The 24,638-nt window shown below is 46.0% G+C and overlaps 1 protein-coding gene across 2 annotated transcripts in view; it reads left to right on the top strand.

Moving 5' to 3' along the window:
• Positions 1-24,638, top strand: part of LOC126284731 (uncharacterized) — a 371,044-nt gene that overhangs the window by 267,807 nt on the left and 78,599 nt on the right. For both annotated transcript variants that reach the window (XM_049983867.1, XM_049983866.1), the window contains exon 2: positions 23,793-24,071. In XM_049983867.1, the coding sequence (XP_049839824.1) occupies positions 23,793-24,071 (279 nt within the window). The remainder of the gene's footprint in view (positions 1-23,792; positions 24,072-24,638) is intronic.

Below are 24,638 nucleotides of genomic sequence, written 5' to 3' on the forward strand. Positions count from 1 at the left end.
GTGGAGCGAACACTGAACAGCACTCGTCCAAGTCTTTTGCCACTCTTGCAACAGGAAGGTAAAGTGCTGTTCCAGTGGGATAAATCTTGCGCGCACACTGTGATCTGCAAGGCGGGCAGCAGCTTCTCTGTCAGAACGATCGCTCCGCCTGTTTGCAGTGTGCACTTGTGGGACGCTGTGGGACGACAAATGACTGGTGAAACTCCTCCACCCACAGCGAGAACTGAACAAGTAGGTGCGAAATAACGTATCCAGAGACAATATTCGCCACATTTATGATCGACTTCATCTCTGTCAGTGCCTGCATTAGAACCCGTAGAGACTACACTGCGCGGTAATGTGGGTGTTTCATTATGGATACCTGGTACCTTGGAACCGCTTGACCTGTTGATCTGTAATGATTCCGTGTACTCCGTATGTATTATTTCTGTAATAAATTTTAAATGATTTGGAGAAGTATTAATGGGCGTCCAATCTCCTCCCCCTCCCTCCCACCACCAGTATAGATTCCATCCGTGAAGCGGGAATCCAAGAGATCTGCAAAATACCCGTCTACGACTGACATAACCTCTTCATCAGATTCAAATCGTTTTCCAGCTGAAAATCTCTGAGAATGTGGAAATAAATGAAACTTATTCGGTGCAAAATTACATACATTAATAGAGTGGATGCACCAACAATTGATCCAAATTATTTGAGTAGTAGTCGCTATTATTGTACTACACTTCAGTCTTTTCATTCGGTTGATCCAAATCATTTGAGTAATAGTTGCTAGTTTTTGTTTTACCCTTTCAAAGGTAACCTGTTGGAAGAATTCCATTTTATATGTCAAAAGGTGGGCACCACGTTTTCGGTAAATGAAATAGACTTTGCTTTTTTTTTGGTGCCGAATAACTGGCTTTCATCCACTGCTTTTCATTTTTGGTCTGCAGTGGTGACCCAGTTGTCAGCAGTCAGAAATAGGTGCACGAAATCAGTTGGGGACCAGTTAACAGTCCGTACACTGCTGAGAAATTTCATTTCTTCATTTTGTTTAACTCACGATTCAGTACTCGTAGCAACAACTTTGCAGATAGCCCTCTCTCATAGTTAATGTAAAATTCGGCGTGTTCTTTCGTTTTGCATGCCTTTAGCATCAGCTATTTCATACACCTCTGAAAGCCGATCGTCTAGCTTTCCCTGTTGTGTGTCTTTATCGATGTTCTCATAATGAGTTTTTCAGTTTCTTATGGGCGTACTTCATAGACACTCTATGATCAAAAATATCCAAACACCCTAAAAACCCTATGTTTTTCATATGAGGTGCATTGTGCTGCCATACCAGCGACCTCAGTAGTCATTAGACATCGTGAGAGAGCAGACTTGGGCGCTCCTTTGAACGTCGTCAGGTGATGGGTGTCCCTTGTGTGACACGTCTGTAAGCGAGATTTCCACCCTCCTAAACATCCCTAGATCCCCTGTTTCCGATGTGATAGTGAAGTGCGAACGTGAAGGGACACGCACAGCACAAAAGGGTACATGCCGACCTCGTCTGTTGACTGACAGAGACAGCCGACGGTTGAAGAGGGTCGTAATGTGTAATAGGCAGACATCTATCCAGACCGCCACACAGGAATTCCAAACCGCGTCAGGATACATTGCAAGTACTATGACCGTTAGGCGGGAAGTGAGAAAACTTGGATTTCATGGTCGAGCGGCTGCTCGTAAGTCACACATCACGCCGGTAAATGCCAAATGACGCCTCGCTTGGTGTAAGGAGCGTACAAATTGGACGATTGTACAGTGGAAAAACGTTGTGTGGGGTGATAAATCGCGGTACACATGTGGCGATCCGATGGTAGGGTGTGGCTATGGCGAATGCCCGGTTAATGTCGTCTACCAGGGTATGTAGTGCCAATTGTAAAATTTGGAGGCGGCGGTGTTATGGTGTGGTCGTGTTTTTCATGGAGGGAGCTTACACTCCTTGTTATTTTGCGTGGCACAGTCACAGCACAGGCCTACATTGATATTTTCAACACCTTCTTGCTTCCCATTCTTCAAGAGAAATTCGGGGATAGCGACTGCATCTCTCAACATGACCGAACACCTGTTCACAATGCACGGCCTGTAGCGGAGTGGTTACAAGACAATAACATCCCTGTAATGGACTGGCCTGCACAGAATCCTGACCTGAATCCTACAGAACATCTTTGGGATGATTTGGAATGCCGACTTCGGGACAGGCTTCACCGACCGACATCGACACCCCTCCTCAGCGCTACACTCCGTGGAGATTGGGCTACCATTCCCCAAGAAACCTTCCAGCACCTTATTGAACGTATCCCTGAGAGAGTGGAATCTGTCATCAAGGCTAAGGGTGGGCCAACACCATATTGAATTAGCATTACCGATGGAAGGTGCCACGAACTTGTAAGTTATTCGCAGTAGGTGTCGGGATAATTTTGATCACATAGTGTAGATCGCATTAAAGAGCAGTACGGTTACATTTTAGTTCGGCCACCTCTATCGTAAGTGATGTAACTAACAGACGGGTCCCTTAACAAACCTTACATGGTTTTCATTTAGCACGCCATTCACCCTGTTAATAATTGCTCTGTCTGAACATCCTATACCTATATCTCAGCATATTACTGTTGTGCTATGCAAAAACTTTTGTTACTGAATGGCAAATAGCGTTAATATCTTGAGCTTCAGCTTTCGTTTCAAACAATGTATACCCCAAAGTACATCTTGTACGTAAGATCTTCAGTTTTCTTTCACTATAATTTCATCGAATTATCGTTGAGAAGACGGTTCTCTGATCACGGGATGATGTGACGGAAGTGTCGATCCAGAGATTGTCACTGGAGTTCATTTTTACGTCTTATTGGTGGATCTGTACTGTAACGTGTACCTTGCATCCATTGTCATTTACAAGTGCTACTCAGATAGTTCAGAGGAAACATCCGTTTTTGGTAGGTGAGAGTGTTATATCTCAGTACAGTTTTCAGGCTTCCACCTCTAGCCAGCCCTGCAATAGAAGCTTAATACATTTTCTTATTCCATTTTGAAATGATAGCATTCACTTTTTATGCTTTAATCTTTTTTTTCTGAAATTACGTAAATTTCCGAGGAAAATTAAAAAAAATAGACTTTGAAGCAGAAGCTATTGGAAACTAACACAGATTTGCGTTTTCGAGGCAGCTAAAATTGTTGAGACACAAAATAATCTCAGTACAGTTGCAAGTATCACATGTTCAACGATAAAATACTCCCTTTTGTTTCAGGGTACAAAATGATGGCCGACTGACGAAGTACAATTTCTCTCTGCGTATGTTACATAGGTAGCTATAAAAATACGTAGCATTTTACTCACCATAAACTATTGCAACTGAAGAATTAAAACTATATTCCAAATAGTTTTAATGCATTGCTGCTTATGGTGGTCTGTAGGCGGCTCTGAAACCAGCCACTAGACTGAAGAACCGTCCCGGAAGCATCACGTGTACCAAGGTGCACTGTCACCTGGGTACACCTCCTTACCTGTTGTCACGTGTATGCTGGTGGGAGAACAAATCGGTAATTACATTTAATACTTTGAAGAAGCGAACAACGCTGGGACAGATCCCGTTGTCGAAACGACATGAAACCCTAATCTTCATTTCTTTTTAATTTCTGAGTGTAAAAAGAGCATTAGACACGGTAATCTCCATTACTAATATTAAAACGATATGATATGATGCTAAAGAGTAGGTTGCCGAGTGGTGGCATAACGAATGTGACGTCTGTAGTTCTCTCATTGCATCAGTCGGATTTCAAAGAACTTCCTGGACACAATATCACAGATCTGCGAGAAAAATAGACGCAGCTATAAATTACATCAGGAACGAAAGCCAGAGAGAAAAAGAAATACATTCCTGTATACTGAAATCCCTATCACAGTTTCTCGATCTGCTGTTGTGAGGTACTAATGCTCGAAAGTTTCAAAGCAATTAGGGGTAGCTGTACAAATAGTATGTCCACTTTTAAGAAGGTAAGGGGTCACACCGTACGACTTAATCATTGTTGACACCATATGTTGTGAACAACTGCTCATATCCTAGAACGTGTCGAGATCGGGTGGAGTTAATTGACGCTAACGTTATCTCCGGCCATAATCTAAACGCTTGATGAGACAAACTAGTAGCCTATAAACGCGCCGTAAACTAGTTACTGGGAGAAAAACAGGGGAAACGCTTCGTTGAAGCGAGCTCATAAAGTATGTGGAAGCTCGATTTCCCGTCCTCGTAGCGTTGAGTCTTTCTTCCCGCGCCCCCTTTGGACTGCTCCGTGCTTCTGCTGTGTAGCCACACGGCTCCCGACAGGTTTGCGGGACGGGCAGCAGCTTTTGCTGTACTCGCGAAATGTCAGCTGTCGCGTCGTGCGACGAGAGCCGACGACGCGCTAAAATGTTTTATTATGTTTCTAAATTTCCTCACATTTACGGCGAGCAACCAGTTAAACAAAGCCAGCGTGCAACTATAGTCTTACGTTTTTCCTACAGTCACAGAAACATTTGGCCGCGACAGTTTTCGAACCTACGGACTCTAGCTACCATTTGATTACAAAAAACAGAAAAAGAGACGAACTAAGGTGCAGTAATGGTTAGCACACTTAGCTCGTTGTCAGGTGGCCCTGAACATAAAACCCAGTAAAGGTCAAAAGTTATACATTACGGGTATTTGCGTCACTGATACGTGGTTTTGGAATTCCACCTCGCCCGGCAGTTGCGGCCTTCGTGTTCTTTTGGTGCTGAAAGGTTTGGCGAGTGCTACACTCAGTTCTGTAGTGACTTTTGCAGCTGGCGTACTCTTATTTTTAGTCACAATCCTGTTCAGTGACCGTCCGTCACTGTCACCCAACATAAAATTTCATCCGCGCTGTGATTTAGCGGATGATGGTTTTCCGCTTTCTCTTTATGCGGTGTCAATATTCGATACGGTGTCTCTTGAAACATTAAATACTTCGGGTACTTTTGTTACGGATGCACCAACCATACGAGCAGCAACAATTTGCCCACATTCGAATTCACTTAGCTTCACCATAGTGCGCTCAGAACTACACGCAACGTTTTTCTCACCACGACCTACACTAGAGGACATTGTCCTTTTAGTGTTAAATCCATAGTTTTCGGCGCCGCCAATCAATCACATTCGAATAGAATAGAGGGATAAGCAAGTAACAAGTAATCACGGGTAGTCATGTAATGATGCTGTAAAGTAAATGAAACAAAAGATATAATTAGTAGCCGGCCGGTGTGGCCAAGCGGTTCTAGGCGCTTCAGTCCGGAACGACGCGACTGCTACGGTCGCAGGTTCGAATCCTGCCTCGGGCATGGATGTGTGTGATGTTCTTTGGTTTTTTTAGGTTTAAGTAGTTCTAAGTTCTAGGTGACTGATGACCCCAGATGTGAAGTCCCATAGTGGTCAGAGCCATTTGAACCATTTATAATTAGTATATCCTTATTTGCATTCCGAAGGATCTCCATTAGACACAATCACACCTCCGATCCTGCAAAAGAATCGAATCCCTTTTAATAAAAGCTGGTTTCTCACGCAGCACGATGTTTATGACGCCATATCTCCTCAACTGTGATTAGTACAGTGACATAATTTTGCAGGTACATTCAGTGGTATTTGTAGATACTAAGTGGAGTACGTACACAGTTAGTAGTAAAGAAGTAATAAATTAAAATGTCATATCTGACGTTGATGTTTTACTGCATGAATAGCGAATATGTAGTAAGTAATTAATCTTTTACCTTTCATTATTTTGTGAGTGTGGGGGGTGTCAGCGAGGAAGAGTTTCAAAAAGGCTCGAAGTATGTCGGAAGGCGCTAAGTGCTTTCATTCTGAAATACTGGGAAAATATGGTGTGAATAATTTGGTCAACACGTATACACAGTCTGTAATTTTAATATTTAGCTTACTAAGTTAAAACTTTAACGTAAGATTGTACCTTTTATTGAGTACAACAGACGGCATTTAAAATTTTTGAATTCGGTCTTCAATTGTGTGAAATATTGAAAATCAAATTCTTCAGTCTGCGTTCGGCAGGGCAGCAGTGCGCACCGCGCTCGGCCGTCCACGCCGCTGCGCCCGCGGAGTGTTTTGTTTACATCGTCGTCACAGCGATTCTCAGTCGACCACACTCTAATGGCCAACTCTTACAGGAAGAACACTCTTAAGTTCACCTTCTCAAATGAATACGCACGACCCAAAGCACTGGCCGCCGAACGCTTCCTACGCGAAGACGTGAAGATCCCCCGTGACGAACTCATCGGCATACACCTATCGATCATTAGCAGCGTCGTTTATGTTAAGATGACTTATGACGCTGCCTGCAATGACATTATTCAAAGGACGCGACATGGACTAAAATTTCGGCACTCCGACGGAAACGTCGGGCCTGTGGATGTCGACCATGCAGGACTTGGCCTTCGGACGATCCGTGTATTCGAACTGCCTTTCGAGGTAAATGAAGATGAAGTCATCGCGGCGCTAAGCCCGTTCGGAAAAGTCCAGAGCCACTTAGCCGAGACATGGGCACAGTTTACGACGTATCCGGTGCTTAATGGTGTGAGACAAGTCCGAATCGATCTCAAACGGCACGTTCCATCGTACATTTCTATCGGCGGCTGCCGCGCGGTGGTCATTTACGACGGACAACCTCGAACATGTTCCGGTTGTGGCGAAGAAGGCCACGTCCGTAATGAATGCCTGCAACGCCGCATCACACAACTAAGGCCCGACGATACGAACACCGACAGAACCACGACCACCCTTCCAGTCACCTATGCGGGGACACTGCACGTCCAGCCCACACATGACGCCGTTCATGAGCATCTCTCTGGTCCGATACACTCGGAGGCGTCCCAGCACCTTGACACCGACGATGCCGCCCGTGAACATGTCCAACAGCCGGACACACCCACGCTAGAAGATCACAAGGATGCCAGTGAGAGTGTTCTGGGGAATGACGACCGCATCATAGCACCCGCGGCTTTCGTACCCGAACGACGTGAATCTCTTCCTTCCTCAGACACCGAAACTCATTGCCGAAAGCAGAAGTCGCCCAAACGACGAAAAAAACGCCGCAAGACATCAGAATCAACCATTGAGCCCCCTCCGCAGGACGAAGAGATGGCACGTCACTCTGACGGCGAACACGATAACACTTTCTCCTCTGCCACGGAGACGCGTCATCCAAAAGACGGTGAACCGTCCAACAGAGAGCGTGCGCAAGCCCCGCGCCCTGAAGCCATGGAACATAGCACGCCTGTTGTCACCGACGCAACTGAGCCGACTCGGCCGGCGCTGCCACCTCTCGCCGATGTCAAACCTGTCGGACATTTTTCATGGGCGGATGACACGGATTTCCCACCTCCATCTGATGTGGAAATGAGATCTGTTCCTCCGTTAGACCAACACTAAAATGGGGGAAGTTTCTACGGCGACTACTGCGACTTCTATGGACTTCCAGCATCCACCACAACAATCTTCACCAGCTACGACCCTATCGGCAGCACGAATCTCCCATCAGGCGTACCGAATAGCTACTATCAATACTAATAATATCGGCTCCCACGCTAAACTTCAACTGCTCCGTGACACGCTAAGAGCAGCGGACATCGACATCGCCCTGTTACAAGAACTGAGGACAGCAACTTGGGCTGGGTGTTGTGGATATGAGACGTACGCCGCCCCTGCAGCTATGGAACACACAGGCGCAGCCATCCTCCTCCGAGAAGGGATTGCAGTTTCCGATGTCGCATACCTCCCAACAGCGCGAGCAGTGGCCATCACAGTTGACGGACTCAAAATCATTAATCTGTACGCCCCATCGGGCACTGATAAACGGAGGGTTCGCTCCCAGTTCTACGCAGAAGATATCACACCTTTATTCCTCGGCCGATACGATCATCTCATCGTAGGTGGAGATTTCAACTGCGTTCTCGAGCGCACAGACCAATACCCCCATTTCACCACATGTCCGGAACTTCGCTTCCTCGTCCGCCGCCTTCGTCTCCTCGACACTTGGCGAGTGGTACACGGCGACCGCCCGGGGTATACACACATTACGAGCCACTCCGCCAGCCGACTTGACAGAATATACATCTCTAACGCTCTAAAATCAGTTCTCCTCGACGCGGAACGTTGGCCGTCTGCCTTCTCGGATCATGACATCTACATCTGTACCATGAACCTACGTCGACAATCTATATGGCGCAGTGCAGGACCTTGGAAACTCAATGTAGCACTACTGCGGGACCCTGAATGTCGACAACAGGTCACCGACACGTGGCACACCTGTGTTCAACGAATTACGCGTTACGAGACCACACTGCAGTGGTGGTTGCTGTGCGCCAAACCGGCCATCCGACGCACATTGACACACTATGGCAGAGCCAAAGCCAGGTGGAATCACCATACAACTGATTTCTACTATAGCGCTCTACCTGAACTCATGGATCAACCTCCATCCCCGGATCGTCTAAAAGAAGCTCAACGCATTAAGGCGAAGATTTTAACCTTGACCAGATGTCGTCTAGAGGGAGCTATTGTACGAGCACGCAGCCAAGATAGGATTAACGGTGAAGAACCTTCTATGCATCATATTATTCAAAATGTTCGTCGACGCCGACAGGCTGTAATGACAACTTTAGACTTACCTGATGGACGCCGGCTGACTTCGCAAGCTACAATTGCGGATGCATTCACAACGCACTATAGACTTTTATATCAAGAGGTACCTGCCGGTGCAGAAGCCATTGCTGAGGTTACCCAGGAGACACTTGGTACTCTAAACGCAGCAGCGGCTACCCTCCTGACTTCTGAAGTGACCAACGACGACGTCCAAGCCGCTGTGGCTAAAGGGTCTCTGAATCGATCTCCCGGCCCGGATGGTTTACCTCTCGAATTTTACAGAACCTTCCAAGATTTGATGATGTCACGATGGAGGGACATGTACTGGGAACTTTTGTCCGGCGCGGCGAACTCGCCACCAATGTTCATGGAAGGCTTACTTGTACCAGTCCCGAAGCCCGCAGGAGGAACACGACTCGATAGTTATCGTCCGATCACGTTACTCAATTCCGACTTCAAGATTTTCACACGCCTTCTAGCAGTGCGACTCAAACATGTCTTACGAGACATTGTTTCCCACGAACAAACATCTTTAGGCGGCGATCGTAATATACAGACAGCCCTCAGTGAATATCGAGATGTGATCGCTGTGGCAACACACTCGAGGCTGCCAGGCGCTTTAATCTCCATCGACTTCAAACAAGCGTTTGACCGCGTCAATCATGCATTCCTGAACGCAGTGATGAACCGAATGGCAATTCCCCCGACGTTCACGCAAGTGGTTATGCGGATCCTTCGTGGAGCAACGTCCAGACTTCTCGTCAACGGCAGACTTACAGAACCTATACGGATTGAACGCTCAGTACGGCTGGGTTGCCCCTTGTCGACGGTGCTTTATGCCATTGCGATGGAACCACTCGTTTGCGGATTACGGCGACGTTTGACAGGTATTCCACTCCGGGATCATATGTTCCGCTGCCGAGCTTACGCGGACGACTTGGCCCTCGTCGTACGTTCAGCGGCCGACGTACAAGCTGCGATGCAGTGGATTACCCGTTACAGTGAAGGGGCAGGGAGCGCTATGAACGTGGCAAAATCATGCGCCATGAAGATCGGCCGCGGCCTTCCCGCAGACAGCGTCGTCCCATTTCAACTGGTGGACACTCTTCGCTGTCTCGGGTTGGTGTACACGCGAGACATTCGCCGCACCTCGGCGATCAATTATCGGGCGCTGCTGCAACGCATCCGGGCCAACATACAAAATCACATTCTACGCCCGCTGAATATGTGCCAGAGAGTCACCTTCGTCAATAACCATCTGGCAACCCGGATACCCCATATAGCGCAGATTCTGCCCATCACTGCGACAATGGCGGCCAGATTACAGGCGGCTTTCGGCTATTTCATTTGTTCTGGACACATATTCAAAGTCCAGTATGAAGCTCTCACCTTACCGAAGCGGGATGGTGGCCTCGACCTGGTTAATGTGAGAGCCAGGACTACGGCACTTTACACCAATACTATGCTCCGGTTATGGAAAAGCCAAAATGCTAGTTTTACTGGAATGTTGACCACCGAGCTCGCACCTGTTTCGAGACGCCCACCGACGTCTTTGGCGCACATCCCACCTCCGATGTCACATATCGGCCGTTTCTTTTTGGAGTACAGCTACATATGCACCGAGCTCCCCAGGACCAGGAAGACGACCACCCGCGACATCTACCGCCTTCTCCGAAAGTCTCCACCACGTAGCCCCGCCGAAACACGTCAACCTCAGGTTTCATGGCCTACAGTTTGGAAAACGATCCACCAACCATATCACACCACTGACACCACCTCTATGTGCTACCTTCTCGTCAACGGCAAGTATACTACAAGACAGAAACTGCATCGTATTGCACTGGTGGACTCACCCCTGTGCCTCAAATGCAATGTCGAAGATACAGATTTACATCGTTTCGAGTGTGAGCCAGCAGCAGCTGTCTGGAGCCTCGTACAGAAGATTGTGGCTTTCTACCTCCGAGTACCACCACATCTTGTTTCTCCTACTATGATGATATATCCTGACACGACCTACTTTCCACCGGCTAAGTGGCACGCCGTCACATGGATCAGTGGCATGGCTGTCAACTACCTTTCCCGGGACGACATCGTCGATCCGGCGGACTTTTGGACACGCCTCCAAGTACGTCACCACACCCTTCGCCGACATCGACACTATCGGGCCACTTTCGCGAACTATTTACAGAGTATTTTCACCAACCCGCCTCAAAGCTGGAATCTCAACGAACATTGCCAACCAAGACTGGACGATCCCACGTTCCCCTTCAATGGTCAATGATAGAATGCATTTTGTTCTGATGGCGCGCCAAAGTGGAGCATGGCGCGGAAAGTATTCCTATTTTATTTCACTTCTCTTTTCTCCTCCTCTTCTAAGTTTTTTCTCCTTATACATGTTTATCCCTTTCACACATAGCTCTCTATCTGCAGCCTATTTGTTTTTCTTTCTCCTGTGCTCCCCCAAAACAAAAACAAAAAAGACTAAAAAATAAAAAAATAATAAAAAAAGAGTTTGCTGCTGATGGTGAGACTGTATACTCCTTTATGTTTAACAAAAAAAAAAAAAGTCCGGAACGACGCGACTGCTACGGTCGCAGGTTCGAATCCTGCCTCGGGCATGGATGTGTGTGATGTTCTTAGGTTTTTTTAGGTTTAAGTAGTTCTAAGTTCTAGGTGACTGATGACCCCAGATGTGAAGTCCCATAGTGGTCAGAGCCATTTGAACCATTTATAATTAGTATATCCTTATTTGCATTCCGAAGGATCTCCATTAGACACAACCACACCTCCGATCCTGCAAAAGAATCGAATCCCTTTTAATAAAAGCTGGTTTCTCACGCAGCACGATGTTTATGACGCCATATCTCCTCAACTGTGATTAGTACAGTGACATAATTTTGCAGGTACATTCAGTGGTATTTGTAGATACTAAGTGGAGTACGTACACAGTTAGTAGTAAAGAAGTAATAAATTAAAATGTCATATCTGACGTTGATGTTTTACTGCATGAATAGCGAATATGTAGTAAGTAATTAATCTTTTACCTTTCATTATTTTGTGAGTGTGGGGGGTGTCAGCGAGGAAGAGTTTCAAAAAGGCTCGAAGTATGTCGGAAGGCGCTAAGTGCTTTCATTCTGAAATACTGGGAAAATATGGTGTGAATAATTTGGTCAACACGTATATACAGTCTGTAATTTTAATATTTAGCTTACTAAGTTAAAACTTTAACGTAAGATTGTACCTTTTATTGAGTACAACAGACGGCATTTAAAATTTTTGAATTCGGTCTTCAATTGTGTGAAATATTGAAAATCAAATTCTTGTGACCCGCGAAAGGCGTTAGATGGCAACCTGCACATCGGTCCGCGCAGCGCTTTAGCCGTTTAGTGACGTAGATACATTTCTGAAAAAGCCGTGTCATCCTCAGAGGAAGACGCAGATAGGAGGGGCGTGGGGTCAGCACACCACTCTCCCGGTCGTTATGATGGTTTTCTTGACCGAAGCCGCTACTGTTCGGTCGAGTAGCTCCTCAATTGGCATCACGAGGCTGAGTGCGCCACGACAAATGGCAACAGCGCATGGCGGCTGGATGGTCACCCATCCAAGTGTCGGCCACGTCCAACAGCGCTTAACTTCGGTGATCTCACGGGAACCGGTGTACCCACTGCGCCAAGGCCGTTGCCGCTACATTTCTGAAAACATTTACAAATCTACTGGGAAGAGTGAGTGAACGTTTATCTTTTAGTCTGTCGTAGCCAGTCACATCACTGTTTTTCACATGTTTGTTAAATTAGGATGCTCAATCCGAGAAATGATGCAGCTAATTGTATCCGCACACATGTAGCTTTATTTTCATCACAGTATGGACATTCAATAGTCAATATTGCACGCTTGAAGGACTTAATAGCTGCTTTTCGTTAATACGTGCTACTACAATGTAAACAATTCGAAAGCACAAAACTATTTGTATTTGTATAAATACACGTTATAAGCTGTCCTAGCTGTCCTAACTATAGCATAACACATCCCACCTTGCATTTGCGACAGAAGTGACAACTGAAAGCACTAACATCTAACAGAGTCAGACGCAGTGGCTCATATATATATATATATATCTTATGGGTCATCAGTCCCTAATCTTACACACTACTGAACCTAAATTATCCTAAGGACAAACATACACACCCATGTCCGAGGGAGGTCTCGAACCTCCGCTGGGACCAGCCTGCAGCACCTCAGACCGCTCGGCTAATCCCGCGCGGCGACGCAATCGCTCACACATCTTTTCTTATATCCGTCAAAATACGACGCAGAATGCCTCACCATCGATTAGCAGTCGCTTAAAGGTGGAAGCAAGACTTGTTGCCTAATAGTCGTGGAGAACCAACAATCCGACAGGGAACACTGGAGAAGAGTTTAAATTCGAGACGCAGCGATCTTTCTGCGGATTGTTGCGCGCTGCTGCTGGGGCAGTTCTTGTGAAGCAGATGGGGGCGGCTTCCAGGGGGGGGGGGGGGGGGGGGGGAAATTCGTCTCACTGCTCGTCAATCAGTTTATACGGCACAAACAGGGGCAGGTCGATGGCTTCCCCAGTTATTTGTGAACGGTGAACGATGGCGTTCAGGTTGTCTTTGCTAATCGCCAATCCCTGCGACACCAGCCTAAAATATAGTTACAGACTTTGCGCCAGCCGCACCATTCGCAATTGTAGCGGGGTAGGGGGAATCACGTAGTGCTGTCAGAAGTACCCACCGACACACACCAGTAGGTGGCTTACGGAGTACGATGTAGACGTAGATACAAATTGTGAAGTTCCTTTGGATGACATAGGGACACAACGGCTCGACCAAAACGTGTTTTTGCAGTCTGTTGCAGTTTTATTCTTTTTTTTTTTTAAGAAAAGGCAGTTTCTTAATTTTCAGAGGTCTGTCTCCTGTGAGCCCACTGCAGAAGCGCTAGACAGTCCTCGGCGACAGAGGCGTCTATTCTAGTCGCCTTGAGCCAGGAGCAGGCATGGGAGCCGTACTGAGCCGAGAGATGACCTTCCGTGATGTCCGGCAGCTCAGAGGACGCGCCCGCTCCGTCGTGAAACCACCATAAAACTCATCCCCTCACGTTTCGCCCATCTGCGGATTACGTCCTCAGGATCCGATGATGCGGTAACTGTGTTTTACCTTGGCCGCCGGGAGTCACGGACGCAGCCTTCAGAACCGGTGACCGCAAAAGCGACCGCTCGTCGCAGGTTCTTGAACGCTTTGGGCCGAGGACGGCTGTTTGGGAAAATGGTTACAAGTTGTTCACTTCAGGTGGTTCTAAGAGTTTCTTACTGAAACGCTACACATTTCGTAGTTAGAGTAGTTGTATTACACGACGGTTACTTCCGTCATTTCCACTGTCCATTCATTTTTCTTTTAATTAATCATTTCTTCGTCAACAAAGTGACTAACATCACACGTTGTCGAGGTCTCCAGTCCAAAGACTGGTGTGATTCAACTCTCCACAAAAGTCTTTCCTGCGTAAGCCTCTTCGTTTCTGCATAACTACTGTAACCTGCAAACCTGCATCTACCTGAATCTGCTACTATAGCCAAGTCTTGAACTCACCCTGCAAGTGCTCCCCCCCCCCCCCCCCCCCCCTCCTAGTATTGACCTTTATTACCCAATCAATATTCCATCACGCCTTTGGACGTGGCTTATCAACCAATCCCTTCTCTTAGTGAAATTCCTTTTCTCCCCAATTCCAGTCGCTACTTCCTTATTAGTAGGTCGATCTACCCACTCAGTCATCAGCATTCTTCTCTAACAACAAGTTTCAAAAGTTTCTACTCACTTTTTGTTTTTATTGTCCACGTTTTACTTCCGTACGGGCTTCACGCCAATTACCCTCAGGAAATACTTTGATGTTAAATAAATTTCTCTTTTCAGAGATACCTTTCTTGCTATTGGCTACTCCGCGTTTTGTATCCCCTCTGCTTCAGCCGTCGTCAGTGATTTTTCTACCAAAGAACAAAAAACTAACGTACAACTTTTATTGTCTCAGTTCCTAATCCAGTTCCTTCGGCATCGCATGATTTGATTCGACTACATTCCATTATCCTCGTTTTATTTTTGTTTACCTTGTAATACAAATACACTGCAAGACACTGTAGTTTCCGTTCAATTGATCTCCAAATCATTTGCCGTTTTTGACAGAGTTATAATTTCAGAGGCTAACCACAACTTTTTGTTTCTTGTCCCTGAATTATAATACCTTTCCCAATTTTTTTCCCGAGTTCCCTTTACTGCTTGGCTTCAATCGTGTCTTACTACCTCCTCAAATACTGCTCCACTTTCATGAACTAATATCACATCACACTACTATATTTATCGTGGACGATGTACCTCATTACAACTACGAAAATTATTGACATTTTACTGAACTTCTCGTGGATTTCTAGTCGTCACCAGACGATAATAAAACGCTTTTGCATTCATAAGAACTTCATGATGGGCAGGAATATTTCAAACTGCTTATGACTGACTGAAATAAAATCCTACCAATTGTTGCTGATAATCGTACAACGAATAAAAGGGCGTCAAGTCGAAAACAGGAGTCTTTGATCCCCCAATAAAAAATAAACGTTGTCAGCCTGTACGTTGGTAGAGGGATCATACAACCACTGGCACTAGTTTCGAATAAGCATCGATAAATCAGACAACTTGTCGTTAACCTTGCGGTCTTTGGACAACAACGATACACTAATATGCCTAGCGTCTCCTTACCCACCGATCTGCCGAACACTTCTTGTAAATTCTATGCCAGCCAAATCTGGAAGATAGATAATTTTTTACACTACAAGAAACTACGAAAAAATTTTACGCAGCTATTGCGCTGATCCGTACAACAACCACAAAACGACGACTGGTCTTTCGGAATTATCTTCAGCGCAGGTAAAAATTGGACGTAAGTTTACTATTATCTGGATTTACCTTAGCTTTTATCCATCTGAGAATTGGCGTCGTTCTTTCCTGTACAAATACGGCGCAAACCTGGAGACGTGGAGGTAAATAGTCACATTGCCACCTGTTTCCACGAGTCTTCCACTTGGGTTAGATTTATCGCTCAAGTACAAAGCCCCAGTTAATAAGATACAGTGAATCGCGATTCATGAGAGCGGGCGCCCGCCTCCGACAAAGGTCAGGGCCGTTCCTTCACCTACGCCTGTAAGAATCCGTCCAGTAAATTGCCTCGTCTTTAATCACCAGCGTTCTGGCCGTATCTAAATTACCAATCCCAGCGATAGCGTAAATAGCGGCCCAACTACGGAGAGCACTCCAGCAGTGCTCTGCCACGGAGTAGTGTGGGCAGAGAGTTGCAGCCGAAGCTGGAGACCAGAACCTAGATGAGAATGTATTCCGGCCGTGCTCACTTAAATTACCGGTACCGCATTCAACGCCCGTTCTAGAGGTGCTCTCTTCAATATGCATCCCGCATTTATTACTCTGAATATCCGTAAGATTCGTTTCTTGAAGTCAGTATCAAAAAGGAAAAGCTCTAAATAACGACTAGCATGGCGCTATTTTGACGTTTTCGTACCGGTCTTCCAACCCTTCTAGCCCGTTTTGCGGTTCATCAGCTAGGCGTCCTTTCGAGACAGCATTGGTGATGTATTTGCGAGTTACCTGTGGCTGTGGCGTCCTATGAGCAGAGGCACACTTTTATTCTGTAGGGAGGAGGTGGTTCTGGATGATACGGCTGCTCGCTGCTTGACGTTAGTCGGCGATAAAGTGACGAATGCTTTGGTGCAGCTGTCGTTCGTGTGCTCCCTGCCATAATCCCCTTCATCACCTCGTTACTGCCTCTGTATCAAAAATACACTCGTGCTCACACAGTGCTTAACTGTCGTACCAACAACTGAAGGACGATAAATTTTGACAAGAGTATTCTGTTGCAGTCTGTTTTACCCCAAGGCCGCTAGCAGCAGCACTTTTAGGACAAGACAAAATTTCGAGGCTGTTATTGTCAGCAACAGCGTGTGAAATTGCCACGATAGATGTAAAATTCTGCTGTGAACCTAGATATTTTGTCTTCTTACGAATGCTGCAGCTCCAAGACCGTTTTAAACAGTCAATACGCAGTTAAACTGCATACTGAGATATTGGGAGCGCGTTTATGGTAGCACCAATGCATAGTGCTGCGGTATTTACTTTGATGTCATGGCACGAGTTGTTAGAGGGGTGGGAGGGCATGTTACGCTATAACTCAGTCCGCAAGATCTTTGCCCACACTCACGGACTGAAGAGAACAAAAAGCAGCCAATCAAAAAAAAAAAAAAACTAACCTGCCTTCTCGACTAGTACTCCAATGAAGAGAGACATAAAAGCAGAATCACGAAAACAAAAAAGGAAGCAAATACATATGAAGTCGAAGAAGCACGAATCTGCGCCTACTTATTGAAAACAGCCTGTAGAACTGCAGCCCTTACCGTCGAGTTCTAATGACAAAGATTTAACTCTGTGCGCCTCACATGACAAACTTCGGTGTCTGTCGACATGTGGCAACAATGGGTTGCAGAGCACGCAGTACAAGATATGGACTCACGCAAAATGTACTAACAATTACTCTATTATATTTGGCGTTGAATGCAACTAATGCTATGGAATTTAAGGGGGGGTAGGACGTGAAACGGGCCGACTTTGAGCAGGAGAGACAGCACAGGACATGTTAATTTACACTGACTATATTTTTACAAGTAAATTCATACAACTTTGGTAACGTTACCAGGAAGGATTCAGGATTCACACTCATAGCAGAGGAAGTTCAAAAACATAACAAAACAAATTCATTTGCATGTGAAATTTCATCATTTTTTCACTTGGTATTGGCTGCATTTGTTGCTGAAGGTACACTTTTCTTCAAAAGTAAGAGATTCTTCGATGAATTTTGCACAGCATACAATCCATACTTACAGGTGTATGAAACTCTAGACTTTCCCAAATCTGTTAAAAACTGTGGTAAAAATTGAGATAATTAACTGTAAAATTCGAGTTTTCTCTAAACACGAAGTTTAGAACGTAACAGCCCATTCATTTTTCCATAGATTAAATAAATTCTCTAGTTTCAAATACTTGTAAATATGTTTTGTAAGCTGTGCAAAATTCATCGAAGAATCTCTCTTACTTATGAAGAAAAGTGTACCTAGAGCAACAAATGCAGCCAATACCAAGTGAAAAAATCATGAAATTTCGCATTTTAAAAATATTATTTTTTCGTGTTTTTGAACTTCCACGGCTATGAGTATGAATCCTGAATCCTTTCTGGTCATGCTGACAAAGTTTTATGAATTTATTTGTAAAATTATAGACAGTGCAATTAAAATGTCCTGTGGTGCCTCTCCTTCTCGAAGTGGGCCCGTTTGACGTCCTACCCCCCCTTAAGAGTTTTGTGACGATAAAGGTGATTTGTTGTCACGTTTATTCCTACTTAAAAATAAACTTAGGGTACCGTTGACACATGTTGTCACTTTACGTCATTAAGATTTGGAGACTAATTTGTAACAACGTGCCGCGCTGAGTGGCCGCGCGGTTCGAGGCACCATGTCACGGATGCGCGGCCCCTCCCGCCGGAGGTTCGAGTCCTCCCTCGGGCGTGTGTGTGTGGGTGGGCGTGTGTGTGTGGGTGTTGTTCCTAGCATAGTAGTATGTAAGTCTAGGGACCGATGATCTCATCAGTTTGGTCCCTTAGGAATTCACACACATTTGCATTTGCAAATCCTCCAGGTGTAACGAGCTACGTCACCAATGGAGCGAGTTGTTCCGCCACTTTAATGCTAATTACTGGCCAGTATATACGGTCGACAAAACTGTATTAATACAATATTTACCGATAGGATTGCTCTTCAGAATATTTTTAGCATAGGATTTTATCCAAAACCGGGCTTCCCAGATAGGCGACATATTGGACTACTGTAATCTACATCTATATACTCTGCAACCCACGTTACTTCGTGACCTAAGTCTCGGCAGTGAACTGGTCTATATGTCCGGTTCGGATATATGGATTCAGCGCAGTAAGATTGGTCGACGGGGGGGATGTGTCGGAAAGCGAGGAGTGAGCTGTCATGTTTGGAGGTGCCCATCACCACGCCGTGAATGACGTTATCCTGTGTGTTGTTGTATCAGCGCAGATTGTCCAACGTGTCTACTAGGAATGCTGCGCTACTGGCAGCCCTGTAATACGGCGTCAAAAAACAATGGTCGCAAAAGGTTTTCACCGACAGGGACGGGAGACGAGTATCACGCCATGTCAGTGACAATCGGTCTCAAAACCAGCAGGAATCCAAGCTGTCAGTGAATGCAGGTCCAGCTCAGATAGTTTCCGAACGAACATTACGGAGGGAACTGCGTGGCCTGAAAGTTTGGAGTAGGGTACGTTCAAGCCTCAGAGCTGCTCATAAAGCTGAACAACATCAGCGGCCAAAACAAAACACACACAGGACACTAGCCGACTGGAGGCAGCGACGGCGCCGACCATCAGGGAGGAGGGCTTCAACTTGACGTTTACAGAGGGTCTAGTTGAGGCCGGACGTGGTTCCGGGATGTTTTGTGCGTGTGTTTCGTTCCGTGACTTGGGCTCTCTCCCGCGTTGCACCGTCTCGTACATCCCCATGTTGAAAATGCTGTGGACAGTCATCTTGTAAGGAGAACAGCCGTTTCTCAGGCCTGCAAGCCTTTGTTCCTGGAATGACGAACACTCGAGCACCCAATCGCACCAGCGAGTGGCCCGCTGCACCTCCCGATTTTAATCACGTTCGTTACGTCTGAGACTGGGGAACAGCGGCTGAAACGTAGCGACAGAAACCCCCGCAGTCAGGTAGCTCCGCGTCACTGACTGTCCCCAGCTGTATGTGGCACACCTGAAGAAACTCGTGGACCGGCTTCGTCTGCGAACGTTATCGAGGCCAGAGGTGGGCTGGCTCCTGAGGGGGCACTCGTGTTTTGTCCGGTGTGCTAATTTTACGTTGTGTTCACCTAACGTCACAGACTTTAGAACAGTACTTGAGGCTAATATACGTGGAGCCACTGAGCTGCGAACTAATTTTTTGAAACAAGCGTTGCAAAACTAATACCGAAAATGTATTTCCGTCTCTGAAATGAATGTTGGTAGCTGACTGGATACAAAGAAGATGTTAGATCAAGTGCTGAGCGACAAAATGTTAGTAGATTACTGCAGAAACTACTTCAACTACCCAAGAATGACGCCAAAACAATTCACGGATGTTAACAGAGTTTAATATGCTATATGAAAGGAAGATCTACTAATGGCTGAAGCTTTATAGTCGGAATTGAACCTGGAGAGTAATTCTTTTAGTTTTATTTTTTTAATGGGGATTCGTGTTATTCGTCCTACAGCATCGACATTGCGTTCCACAGTCCATAGTTGCGAAATTTGTTGCAGGTGTTTCGGATACCTGCTATATAATTGGGATGTTTATCTCCATGTTTCGGAGATCAAGCTTTTCGCTTCGTACGTAGCCAGATTTCCTAATTCCACTCTTTGCTGCACGCTGTATTCTTTGAGTATTTCTCGTACTTGCGCCAGTGTGCTTTCACTGAAGTCATTCTCTTCAGCATGGCTTCATGTTGAATTAAAATAATCTACAGAGGTTTCTAAATGCGGGAAGAGATGTTCATTAATTTCAAATGTCTTATTATTTGTTATGGAATGTATTTTGGTCAGTAACTGTTCATCGTCAGTTCTTTGATGTTCACATCTACGTGATTTACTCTGCAATTCACTATTAAGTACCTGGCACTCGGTTCATGGAATTACCTTTAACCTATTTCTCTACCTTAACACTCTCGAAAAGTACGTGGGAAAACGAACACTTAAACCTTTCCGTGCGAGTTCTGATTTATTTTTTTATGGTGATCAGTTCTCCCTATGTAGGCGGGCGCCAACGAAGTATCTTCACAGCTTTAGGAGAAAGTTGGTGGTTGCAGTTTCACGAGAAGGTGCTGCGACAACGAAAAACACTTTGTTGGAACTATAGCCATGCCAAATCGAGTATGATATCTGTGGCACTCTCCCCTGTTTTGCGGTAGTGCAAAACGAGCTGCCCTTTTTTGAACTTTTTCGATGTCATCCGTAAATCCTATCTGAAGCAGATCCCACTCCTCACAGCAGTACTCAAGACTAGACTGGACAAGCGTAGTGTGGGCTCTCCATTTGGTACAACTGTTACGTTTTCTAAGTGTTCTGCCAATATCTACATCTACAGCTACATGGATACTCTGCAAATCACATTTAAGTGTCTGGTTGAGGGTTCATACAACCATCTTCACAATTCTCTATTATTCCAATCTGGTATAACGCGCGGAAAGAAAGAGGACCTCTATCTTTCCGTAAAAGCTGTGATTTCCCTTATTTTTTCATGGTGATCGTTTGTCCCTATGTGCTTTGCCACCAACAAAATATTTTCGCATTCTGAGGAGAAAATTGTTCATTGTAATTTCGCCTTTGTTTGAATATGTCCATCCCAAATATCGTTTCAGTGACGCTCTCTCCTCTATGTCGCGATAGTACAAAATGTACTGCCCTTCTTTGAACTTTCTCGGTGTACTCCGTCAATCTTATCTGGTAAGGATTCCACGCCGCGCTGCAGTATGCTGAAACAGGACGGAGAAGCGTAGTGAAGGCAGTCTCCTTAGTAGATCTGTCACATTTCTTAAGTGTCCTGCGAATAAAACGCAGTTTGTAATTCCTAGGTATTTACTTGAATTTACGGCCTTTAGATTTGACTGGTTCATCGTGTAACCAAAGTTTAACGGATTCCTTTTGCACTCATGTCGATGACCTCGCACTTTTCATGACCCTTGTGAATAGCACTCAACAGTTCGTGCAAGTAAAGAGCTAGTTCTGTTTCTCAAGAACAATGTTTTCTACATTCGTGTTGTCTGTGTGTTAATACAACGTTTTCCTCGACGAAATTCACAGTGTTCGAACACATTATATGTTCCAGAATGCTGCGGCATATCGACGTTAACGATATGGGCCTGTAATTAAGTGGATTACTCCTAGTACCTTTCTTGAATATTGGTGTGATCTGTGCAATTTTCCAGTCTTTGGGTATAGATCTTTCGCAGCCCTTAGTTTGCTTTCGTCACAAGATTATCTATCTAATGGTTCCAATTTAGTTATTCGTAATTGTAATCCCTAAACATTTAGTTGAATTTACAGTCTTTAAATTTGTGTAATTTATCGGCTAACGGAAATTCAGCGGATTTCGTTTAATAGTCAAGTGGCTAACTTCACACATTCATGATTTAGAATCAGTTGCCACTTTTTACACCATACAGGTATCTTGTGTAAATCATTTTGCAGTTCGTTTGGATCATCTGACGACTTTACAAGAATGACGAAGAAATTTCTCGGGTGCAGCAGTTCGTGGCACTTCGCTGTTGTAACGATTGTCAAAACGTTCCACATGCACCAGTGCACAGTGTTAACTGCCGAAAGAAACCTGTGATTTTTATCAGTTGCCCGCTACGTGCCGGAACAAATGAAACGCCACCTAACGTAAAAACTCACGCATCTGATACACTACTGGCCATTAAAATTAGTACACCGCGAAGCTGACGTGCTACCGACAGGAAGAAGATGCTGTGATATGCAAATGATTAGCTTTTCAGAGCATTCACACAAGGTTGACGCCGGTGGCGACACCTACAACGTGCTGACACGAGAAATATTTCCAACCGATTTCTCATACACAAACACCTGTTGCCAAGCGTTGTCTGGTGAAACGTTGTTGTGATGCCTCGTGTAAGGAGGAGAAATGCGTACCATCACGTTTCCGACTTTGATAAAGGTCGGATTGTAGCTTATCGCGATTGGGGTTTATCGTATTGCGACATTGCTTCTCGCGTCGGTCGAGATCCAATGACTGTTAGCAGAATATGGTATCAGTGGGTTCAGGAGGGTAATACGGAACGCCGTGCTGGATTCCAACGGCCTCGTATCACTAGCAGTCGAGATGACAGATATCTTAATCCGCTCGGCTGTAACAGATCATGCAGCCACGTCTCGATCCCTGAGTCAACAGATGGGGACATTTGCGAGACAACAACCATCTGCACGAACAGTTCGACGACGTTTGCAGCAGCATGGACTATCAGCTCGGAGACCGTGGCTGCGGTTACCCTTGACGCTGCATCACAGACAGGAGCGCCTGCAATGGTGTACTGATCGTGAAAACGTCATTTTTTCGGATGAATCCAGTTTCTGTTTACAGCATCACGATGGTCGCATACGTGTTTGGCGACATCGCAGTGAACGCACATTGGAAGCGTGTATTCGTCATCTCCATACTACCGTATCACCCAGCGTGATGGTATGAGGTGCCATTGGTTACACGTCTCGGTCACCTATTTTTCGCATTGACGGCAATTTGAACAGTGGACGTTACATTTCAGTTGTGTTACCACACCTAGCTCTACCCTTCATTCGATCCCTGGAAAACCCTACATTTCAGCAGAATAATGCACGACCGCATGTTGCAGGTCGTGTACGGGCCTTTTTGGATACAGAAAATATTCGACTGCTGCCCTAGCGAGCACATTCTCCAGATCTCTCACCTATTGAAGACGTCTGGTCAATGGTGGCCGAGCAACTGGCTTGCCACAATATGCCAGTCACTACCTTTGATGAACTGTGGTATCGTGTTGAAGCTGCATGGACAGCTGTACCTGTACACGCCATCGAAGGTGTGACTCAATGCCCAGGCGTATCAAGGCTGTAATTACTGCCAGAGGTGGTTATCCTGGGTACTGATTTCTCAGGATCTATGCACCCAAATTGTTTGAAAATGTAATCACATATCAGTTCTAGTATAATGTATTTGTACAATAAATACTCGTGTATCATCTGCATTTCTTGTTGGTGTAGTACTTTTAATGGCCAGTAGTGTCGCTTCGTGTTCGCGGAACTTGGAGCGCCACGAAACTGGATAGTTTGGGCACTGCAGGTCGCGCATCCGCAGTGGCTGGGAGCCCAGTTCGGAAACTCTGGCAACGTAGTGTGTCGGCGTCACTTTAGGCTTCACATTCAGTGGTGAGAGTGGCTGACCTGTGTGTGTGGGTGGTGTTGCAGACGAGAGCGGCGTGGCTGGTGTGCGCGCTGGCGGCGGCGGCGGCCTCGTGGTCGGGCGTCTACGGCGGCGGCTACGCGGGCGCCTTCCCCAGCTACGGGCTGGGCCTGGGGCTCTCCTACGGCCGCCTCCTGCACCGGCCGGCCGGCGCGCAGCCGCTGCTCACCGTGCTGGCCGAGGCGGCCGCCGCCGTCGACGACACGCTGGTGGCCGTGCCGCTGCTCGCCGTGCCCGGAGACCGCATCCGCGTGCTGCACGACTCCGCCGCCCTCGCCAACCAGGTACCCACACCCACATCTGCATACGTACTCCGCGATCCACCATACGGCGCGTGGCGGAGGGTACCTCGTACCGCAACTAGCATCTTCTCTCCCTGTTCCACTGCCAAACAGAACGACGGAAAAATGACTGCCTATATGCCTCTGTACGAGCCCTAATCTCTCTTATCTTCTCTTTGTGGTCTTCCCACGAAATGTAAGTTGGCGGCAGTAAAATTCTATTGCAGTCAGCCTCAAATGCTGGTTCTCTAAATTTCCTCAGTAGCGATTCACTTTCCTCCAGAGACTCCCACCCGAGTTACTGAACCATTTCCGTAACACTCGCGTGATGATCAAACCTACCAGTAACAATCTTAATTGCTTCTATGTCCTCCCTCAATCCGAGCTGATAGGGATCCCAAACGCTCGAGCAGTACTCAAGAATAGGTCGAATTAGTATTTCATAAGCGGTCTCCTCTACAGATGAACCACATCTTCCCAAAAATTTACCAAAGAACCGAAGACGACTATCCACCTTCCCCACAACTGCCATTACATGCTTGTCCCACTTCATATCGCTCTGCAATGTTA

This window comes from Schistocerca gregaria, chromosome 8, assembly GCF_023897955.1.
Source record: "Schistocerca gregaria isolate iqSchGreg1 chromosome 8, iqSchGreg1.2, whole genome shotgun sequence".
NCBI lineage: Eukaryota > Metazoa > Arthropoda > Insecta > Orthoptera > Acrididae > Schistocerca > Schistocerca gregaria.